The 9,599-nt window shown below is 38.6% G+C and overlaps 1 protein-coding gene across 1 annotated transcript in view; it reads left to right on the plus strand.

The window, feature by feature from the left end:
* The window catches only part of TRAPPC11 (trafficking protein particle complex subunit 11), a gene marked incomplete at both ends in the record, with an annotated part of 51,315 nt that extends 45,585 nt beyond the window's left edge, over window positions 1–5,730 (plus strand). The window contains one exon of the mRNA XM_080710797.1: window positions 5,686–5,730. Within this exon, the coding sequence (XP_080566923.1) occupies window positions 5,686–5,730 (45 nt within the window). The remainder of the gene's footprint in view (window positions 1–5,685) is intronic.
* Between the last annotated feature and the right edge of the window lie 3,869 nt (window positions 5,731–9,599).

Genomic DNA, 9,599 nt, shown 5'->3' on the forward strand with positions numbered 1-9,599 from the left:
TATATCTGAAGGTATATTAATATTCCAACTAGAAATCCTAAAAATGAGCAACAATAAAAGCAAACAATACAATTTAGAGATAGGTAAAAGACTAACATAAATAATGAATCTCCACAGAAAACCAATCTTAGTTGTCTCTTGGATGGATAATCTTGTTTCTCTGGTTCTGGTGTGTGTTACCTATTTCTTCTTTGTAGTTAATCTCTTTGAGTATTTTCTCTAGTGCTGGTTTTGAAGACATAAATTCCTTCAGTTTCTGTTTATCGTGGAAGCTTCTTATTTCCCCATCTAATTTGATAGAAAGTTTTGCTGGGTAGGAAATTTTTGGCTGGAAGTTGTTTTCTTTCAGAGTTTGGAATATGTTACTCCAAGCCCTTCTGGCTCTCATGACTTGGTTTGGGAAGTCTGGAGTGATTCTAATTGGGTTGCCTCTGAATGTCACTTGGCCCTTTGTTTTTGTTGCCTTTAAGATTCTCTGCTTGGCTTCCACATTGGTCATTTTGACAATTATGTGGCATGGGGATCCTCTTCTCTGATCCTGTCTAAAGGGAGTTCTATAAGTTTCCTGGACCTGTGTATTGACCTCTTGCTCTGTTTTTGGAAAATTTTCTGCTATTATTTCTTTGAAGATATTACTTATCCCTTTGGTTTCACCTTCTTTTCCCTCCTCTATTCCAATTATTCTTAGGTTAGCTCTCTTAAAATGGGCCCATATTTCTTCAATGTCAGATTCCTGCTGTCGGATTTTTTTTTCTAAATTAGAAACTATACATTCATTTTTTGAATGATCTTTTAAGATCAAGATTCTATACTCCATGTGGGCTAGTCAGTTGTTTGTACTTTGAATTGAGGCCTTTACTTCATTCATTGCATCCTTTATCTCTCTTTGGCTCTCTCTGAATTCTTTTCGAAACACCTCTATTATTTCTACAGTTATTTTCCTGATTTGATCTTCTAGAAATCTCTGAATTTCTGTTTTATCAGGTTCTGATGTTGTGGGGTTATGGGCATTCATTGCTCCATTGTTATTCCTCTTTCCCATGATTTCGGAAGTTTATGCCTTCTCTGGGTTCTTCCCTTGGGTCACTACGACTTCACTTAAGGTGCTCTGGATCTCGAGTCTGTGGTATCTCGGTCCCCACTACTCCTTTACTGGGTTGTATCGCAGAGTCTCAGACCCAGGGAGTCAATGGAGGCTGCTTTAGACCATGGGGGGTGCCAGATTGGGCGTTCTCCTATGGTATGATATCTCTGCCACCGCCACTCCCCCACTGGGTCAAGTCCCTGGGAGTACAGTAGTGGGTTTTCTCCTCTAGGGGCCGCAGTTTGACTCACAGTTGTTGAGTGCACTGATGGAGCTGTAGTGGACTCGGTAAATTCGCTGTTGCTTCCACCGCCGGTGTCAATATGGCACCACTGTTATGCCCTCGGCCGTGAGGCTGGCGTATTTCTTCTCTGTTTTTGAACTCCGCTCTCTGTCCCTGCAGGGTGTGCTGAGCCCAGCCCCTGGGAGCTTTAGATGCTCCCTGCGCCGAAAAATCTGCCGAATTCCTTCCAACTGATCCGCAGCGGCTCACCTTGGCTCGCTGTCCACCGCTCCTCTCTGGAGCCTGGTGGGCTGTTGAGTATGTTGGTCTGGTGCCATCCGGTGAACTCACCGCTGCCACCGGCAGTAAGGCGCTGCTGCCGCATCCTCAGGCATGAGGCCGGCGTATCTCCTCTGTGGCTCTGATCTCCGTTCTGAGTTCCCCTCCTCTCTGGGGCCTGGTGCTGCAAGAAAAGATGGCACCCGTGCCGTTCCGTACCACATCTCCGGCCGTAGCACTTCGGTCTGGTTTCTTTCTGGTGTCTCGTTTTTCCAGCCCTCTTTTTCTCTGTCCCTTGTAATTACATTTTTTGTTTCTCTGCTGATGGTGTTTTCTGGCTATGAAAGACGCTGATTTTGTGTTAATAGAGATTGGTTGTTAGCGGGGCTCATAAGCCCCACTTTCCTCCGTTGCCATCTTCCCAGAAGTTCCCTTATTTTTATTCTTTATTTTGAAACAGGATCTTACTGAGTTGTGCAGGCCTCACTAAGTATTAGTTGAGGCTGTCCACGAACCATGATCCTCCTGTTTCAGCCTTCCGAATGCTGGGATTACAAGCATGCATCATCATGCCTGGCCTCCAATAACTTAATACTGGATATGGATCTCTTCTGAAATTATCATATCATAAACTAGACTCTGGTTTAGTATTTTGATTTTAAAGAATTATGCAATTTTCAGGTTCCTGCAGTAAAAGAATGCATATGATGGGCATAGTCTGCATGTAAAAGTGAATTGGATAAGACAAGTGTTGGTTTATTTAGTTCTGCTTAAGTGCTGGGCATAGTGTTGCACACTTGTAATCCCAGTGCTTGGGAGGCTGAGACAAGAGAATCGCACAGGTTCGAAGTCAACTTCAGCAACTTAGACTTTCAGCACATTAGTGAGACCCTGTTTCCAAATAAATAAAATAGGTCTGGGACTGTACCCCAGAGGCAGAAGTCCCCTGGATTCCATTTCCAGTACCACAAAAACAAACAAACAAACAACAAACAAAAAATAGTTTTGCTTAAATAATTCACAAATGCCTAAAGCTAGGGCTTTCCCTGAAGATGGTTCTAATACATACTCCCGTTTGGAATGATGGGTTAACTTTGCTCACTACCTTTTTCTTATTCAAATTTTGAGGGTATTTTCCTTGTTTATGTAATTCAGGGCTTGATTAATTATATAAACTTTAATAAGTTTATATAAACTAGCCTGTGTTAATGTATCCTCTATACTTTGCTTGTCTTACCTCTTCAGGCTTAAAGTTTTTTGCCTCTACAAAGAGTGATTTTAGTAATTTTTCCAAATTTTTTATTTCACACCATACTTTTGAATTACAAAAGAAAAATTTCAGTCTTGATTTCCCAGTGTTTCAAAGTAGCATGGTCCCCCGACACTTCCCTTGCCACTCACTGTCGTTTCCGGAGTCCTCCAGAAAATCTCACAACCTGGGCAAGAACGGGATGGGTGGGTCTCTAAGTCCTTTTAGCTCTTGGACTTTTTGAAGTTTGCTATTTCTAAACTCAAAAGTCCTAGTTTGACCTTTGTGAAGCTATGCATCAGTGCACAGACTTTACTATATTCAAGCTATACAGAGATAACTTATTTGAGATTTGACAGTTACTTAGACTAAGAAATAAGAGAGTTAGATTCCATTGATTAATCTCTTTCACTTCCTTCTCTGCAGTGCCCAGGCACCATATCTAATCCCAATTAATGCTAGTTCAGTTTTTAAATTTTCATGGCTAACCTCTTCTGGCTAGTGTTTATCAAGGACAGGTTCCAGAAAAAACACACACATAAATTTTCACATAACAAATATGCCTTTTTCTTTTCTTTGTGGTTCTGGGGATTGTTCCTAGGGCTTCACACATGCACGGCAAGTGCTCTGCTGCTGAACTTCATACCCACTTCTTTCTTAAAGTTTTATTTTGAGACAGGATCTACGTTGCCCAGCTGGCCTCAAACTTGCAATCCTCCTGCTCAGCCTCCTGAGTAGCTGGTATTTACAGAAGTATGTCATTATGCCCACCAAGTATGCCTCTTTTCCAACTGCCAAAACCTTTTCTCTAAATACAAGTGCCACCTCATAGTAACTTCTAGTAACTGCTGCCACAAGAGTAGGCTGGATTCCATTAGAGAATCTTAAATTTTTTTGCCATTTCCCAGCATATACATGTTTTAAAACATCTTGTACATCATAAATATATATACTTTTTATCAATTAAAAATTTTTTGTCACAGTATGGAGAGTGACTAAAGATTTACCCCTTCCTACTTACTAAACAATCACTGACCAAATTTACATCCCAGCACACCTTTATGCAACTCTGCAGCTAGTCTGTCCAATGTAGTAGCCTCTTGCAACTATTAAGACTTAAATTGAAATTAATTGAAATTAAATTAAAATTTAAAATTATTTGGTTCACAAGTCACAATTCAGAGCTCAGTAGCTATGTGTGATTAGTGGCTACTATGTTGACAGTGCTGTCTTAGAGCATGGTTGGATCAATATTTGAATAATTAAATTTAGGTGGTTTTTTTTCAGAACTGGAAATTGAACCCAGGGACATTCTACCTCTAAGCTACACCCCTAGCCATATTTTTTATTTTTTATTTTGAAACAGGGTCTCACTAAATTGCGGAGGGCCTCATTAAGTAGCTGAGGTTGGCCATGAACCTGCAATCTTTCTGTCTCAGCCTCCCAAGTACTAGGATTACAAGCATGCACCACCATACCTGGCTTAAATTTAGTTTTTTTGTTTTTTTTGTTTTTGTTTTTGTGTTTGCGGGTCTAGGGATGGAACCTAGGGCCATTCGACCTCTGAGCTACACCCCCTGTCCTATTTTTTATTTTTTATTTTGAAACAGAGTCTCACTGAGTTGCAAATGGCCTCACTAAGTAGCTGAGGCTGTCCGTGAACCACGATCCCCCAGTCTCAGCCTCCCAAATGCTGGAATTACAAGTGTGCACCACCACGCCTGGCTTAAATTTAGTTTTTTAATTGCATCATATATTTACCTTCTGCCCCTGCTTGTAATACTACATTGAGTAAGGATTTAACTATATGAAGCAATTATTTTGTTTCTAAAACTAAGTAACTTCCATCAGTAGTAAAAAAAAATTAAGGGAAGAATAAAAGGCCTAAGAACCTATTATTTCACTCATTCCATTCCTGCTTTGAATGTTAGAGACCTCTACTCATATGTACATGTACATGTATACTCATGCATACACAGATATTCACTACCTCATGGAATTCCTCAGGAATCATTCTGCTTAAAGCATAGCAAATGGCTTTTGATTGTGAAGTTGTAATTATTCTCTTCAGATTCCTGGTCACCATCGCTCATGGTTTCTCCTGTAAAAGTTTGCTATTATATATTTGTATGGTAAAATTGCTTGCAAGACTTTTCTTTTAACTACTGGATAATTCTCTGGACTGTTGCTCATTTATCAGAAATTTTGTAGCTATACATCATTAATGTTGATCCCCTGTACCACAAAACAAAACAGATTATAATACCTTTTATCATTCCTAGTCATGACTTTTTGGTATTTTGTTTGGTTGGCAGAGAAGAGAAATTTTTGGTTTTGTGTCCTGCTTCTGTCCTTGTACTATACACTGTTAGATTCTCTAGAGTTTCTTGCAAGTCACTTTCTTCCCAAATAGGAGATTGGTAGTTCTTGAATTCTCAAAAGGAATTATTAGTTCAGGTTTTGGAAATAGAGCTTGAGACACAGGAGGACCTTAAGCAAGAGAGAGAATAAAAATTAGGTAGGAATGGTAACTAGGTTCCGGTTCACAGGAGCTCTAGAACACGGGAATGAGAGGAGTGCTTACTGGAGTGGATCCAGCAGGTGGAGGTACAGGTGGGCTGGTGGTGTCCACCATTGCGCCAGAGGGAAGAGGGGCAGCACCAGGCTGAGCAGTTGCCACCCTCCGTTCACGTGAAGAAAGAAAGGGGGATGAAGGAGAGTAACAGTGTTTTTAAAGATAGTTGCATAGTAGTTCCAAGAACTTCAGTTTGGAACTTTCAACTTTCATCTGCTAGAGCTTTTGTTGTCATTATGACTTTGTAATCCTATTTTGTTTCTTTTACTTCATAGCCACAGGGTCGACTCGTGGATGATACCTCTATTGCTGCTGCATGATGTCAAGGCCAGCCCTTGGCTGTTCTTACAGAGGAATCTGACAGAGCTATATAGATGTTTCTTTGGGACCTGTAGCTTTGATCATGGTAAAAAGTTAATTCTATTTTTTAATGGATGTTATACCAACTATTCAGAGGAATTCATTCTTAAAATATTAGTAAAATCATCCTCTTATAGTTTCACTAATAAATATTTGAAATCTGTCAGTATGGTGAGAAAGGATGTCAGACCCTGAAAGCCATTTTATGAACAGTAAATTCTTTCAAATTAAGCGATTCATATGTACAGTATCAGAGGAAAGTTAAGCATCTCAAATATGACCAAAGAAAGGAAATATCTGCACCGGTGAAGTTCTGAATCCCTCATGATTCTCTTTCAGAGTTGGCCAAACTGGAGATAATTTATCCTCATAAATTCAGGGTATACTTAGAACATATACACAGCAGCATATGCAGTGTATAACAGATACAGAAAACCTCCCAAAAGCTTTAATCAAAGCAATTTAAAGATATCAAAATATTTTTGCTTACATCAAAAAGTGTCATGTTCAGCTTACAACAAAAATGTGATCACTTATGAAGCAGGTTTATATTTCTGAAAGGATCCGTTTGCAAGAATATGATTATAAGCATAATTTTCCAAACTAAGATTAGTTTTTAAGAATGATGCAAAGTTTGAATAAATGTCTCAATTATGCTGTACAGTTGTAAAAGAACTATAAACTCTTAAAAATTCATGTAAATACAAATCATAGGGTAAAATTTTTCTTTGTTACAGTATCTTAATAATTTAGAACTGCCTGATTTCTTGGAAAAATTTACTATTTAAAAAGTGGAAGCATTGTAAAAAGGAAATCGTGGTGTAAATAAATATGTTCTTTTTCACGTATGCTTCTATATATCTTTTATTTATTTTGAGTTTGTTTCATTTCAGCTTCATGAAACAGCTTTTACTGAGAACACTGTCTTTGAAGTGTGGTAGAAAGCATAGGATTGGGAAATGGGTATACAGATTTCAGAACTGGCTCTGCCAACTTTCACTAAGCCTTGCACGGTGGATTAGGCTGTGTTAGGAGGGCATGAGCTTCCCTGTTGTGTATCAGCTTTTTAGGTAGAGGCCATGGGAACCTGACTGGAGTTGACTGGAGTCAAATACCACCTCTCTTCTTACTGGCAGCTGACTTGTTCAAGTTTCTTAGCCTCTGCATATCTTGGTTTTCTCATGTGTGAGGTGTAAATTATAATAAGACCTGTGTCAGGCTTTTTATGATGATATAGATTAATATATAAGAAGAGTTCAGGACAATGCCTGACCTAAAGTTCATGCTTATCCAGTTGCCATCTGTATTACTTTTGATGGGAAGGCTGAGTAGGGTATTCATGCATCTCCTGAAAAGAGCTACATTATCAGATTTTGTTTAACATTTTATATAATGTAATACAAATATGAGTCTATACATGTATATTTAGAAGTATGTATGTATGTAAATAAAACTGTAAACAAGTTTCATTAAATAATTCTATTCTGTGTCCTCCTCTATTTTGTATTCTACTTGTGTTTCATTAAAAAAAATCTCTCATTGTGACTTATTAAATTGATTTATTGACCTACTAGTAGGTTGTAAACTCCAGTTCAAAGAATACTGGTAAAAGATCTTTAAGATCCCTTTGAATTCTGAGATGGTTGATGCAGTGTGTACATAATAGAAATCTCATGTTAACATGGCCATTGGCAAATGTGAAGTATGTGTTTGTACAAATGTCACTGATGTATATTTGAAAATTAACATTGATATTAATGTGATTTGTTTAACTCTGTCTGCTATTGTAAATAAACTAAATAAACAAATTCAGTGTTTTTCTTGATCTTAGAGTTGGTGATAAGAGTAATCTTGCCTAACCAGGAATTCTCCCATACCATATAAATTCTATGAATATATTCTGCTTATTAATTTGGAATTTGAAAGTTTTAACTAAAAAAATACACAAAATCATGATCTACTTTCAGTTTCAAAAAAAACCCTAAACTATCACAGTGGTGCAGGAGCTGTTGGTTCACCTGGGTCAGAAGCATCTGGGAGGACCCCAGTCTTTCTCCTCTTCCTCTGTCCCACCAACCACAATCATCTGTCCTTGTGACACTCTCTCCCTGCTGTCTAATAGTGCTGTGTCACCATTGGGTCTTCAACATTGCTGTCTCCTAGCGTATATACATACCATTCGGGGATATAGATTTTTAAATGGGGCATTATATACTGGGGGAGGGGATGTATAAGTGTTTGACTCCTGGGCACAAGTTAAGCACTGATGGTTAATCCAAACATTATCAAGAAGTTGAGAATGATGTCTTTGGGAAGGAAAATACTTCATAATTTTCTTAATTTTATATAGTTGTGATCCATAGATCAACTTGTAACTTTGATTCTCTAAACTCAGTTGTTCTAATAAGGTCAAAGTTTCCTTATCCTTGAATTCTAAGAATAAATTCTAAGTTAAAAAAAAATCTTTTCTATTACTTGAAGAAAAGATTACTTTTGTTTTAATTCAGTTGTTTCTTTCCTGGCCAATATTGTCTTCACCCAGAGTATAAAGTCTCCCAGCTGATACTCTCCCTAATGATAGCTTTAAAAATTCTGAGCTATAATTTCCATGTTGGCACTGCCATGGAGAGGGAATGCTTTTAAGGCAAAAACACAGCAGATGGGAAGTTAATCTCACCCTTTTAAAGGGGAGGGTCCATGTGGTCCTAGCAAACACCTAGCGCTCCCTCTCAAAATCCAGAAAGGGAACCCAAAATGTCCCAGCTCCTAGTTTATAAATTGCTCTTTTAGTCAGCTTTTTCATTGCTATGACCAAAATACCTAACAGGCACAATTTTGAGGAGGAACGATTTGCTTGGGCTCATGATTTCAGAGGTTTCAGTCCATGATCAGCCAGCCCCAAAGCAGAAACCACAGTGGCAGGGTGCATTAAAAAGAAAAGCTGCTTTTAATCATGGCGGCCAGGGGCAGAGAGCGAGAGGGGGGAACTAAGGACATACGTGGTGGCATCCGCAGTGACCCACCTCCTCCAGCTATGCCCACCTCTGAACCTTCCGGCATTGGGTACCATGCTTTCAACACATGACATTGTAGGGAGGGGCATTCTAAGCCCAAACCATAACACTTAGTGATGGGTTGTATTCATAACTGATGTGAATTAAATATTAGCTGTGATTTTCAAGAAACAGTTATGTGCATCATTAGTGACTTGATACTGTCAACTGAAATATATGCTACCAAAAGGAATGTACCAATGCTTCTCCATTTCTTCACGCCACAAGAATTCAGCCTGTAGCTAAATCCTCTTCTGCATTTATGAATGACTGCAAAGTAAAAACCACTGCCTTGTGCATTAAGATATATAAGAAATCCATACTTTGTTTCATTCTCCCAGTATTTACTTTTTTTTTAATTTATGGATTAAGTAGACTCTTAAGCATTAATTTGAAGCATTTCTAGAGAGTGATACTCAATACTGTCCTGTGGTGAGTTCCGTAACAATCTTATTCTTTCTTTTAGCAAACTGCCATTCTCAGACTGTCTACTAAAGAGTTACATGAAACTGACTATAAATGAGTACAAAATCAGCTGGGCACTCCTATAATCCCAGTACTTGGAAGTCTGAGACAGGAGGATCACAGGTTGGAGACCAGCCTCAACAAGACTCTCAGTAACCTATAATGCACCGCTAGAAGTATTAACAATAATAATAATAAGCCTGAGGGTGTAGCTGGGAGGTAGCCTTCAGGTTCAGTCCCTAGTTACACACACACACACACACACACACACACACACACACACACAGTATCACATTTGCATTAAAAAAAAA

The sequence above is a fragment of the Muscardinus avellanarius genome (genome assembly GCF_963383645.1).
Source record: "Muscardinus avellanarius genome assembly, chromosome: 14".
NCBI lineage: Eukaryota > Metazoa > Chordata > Mammalia > Rodentia > Gliridae > Muscardinus > Muscardinus avellanarius.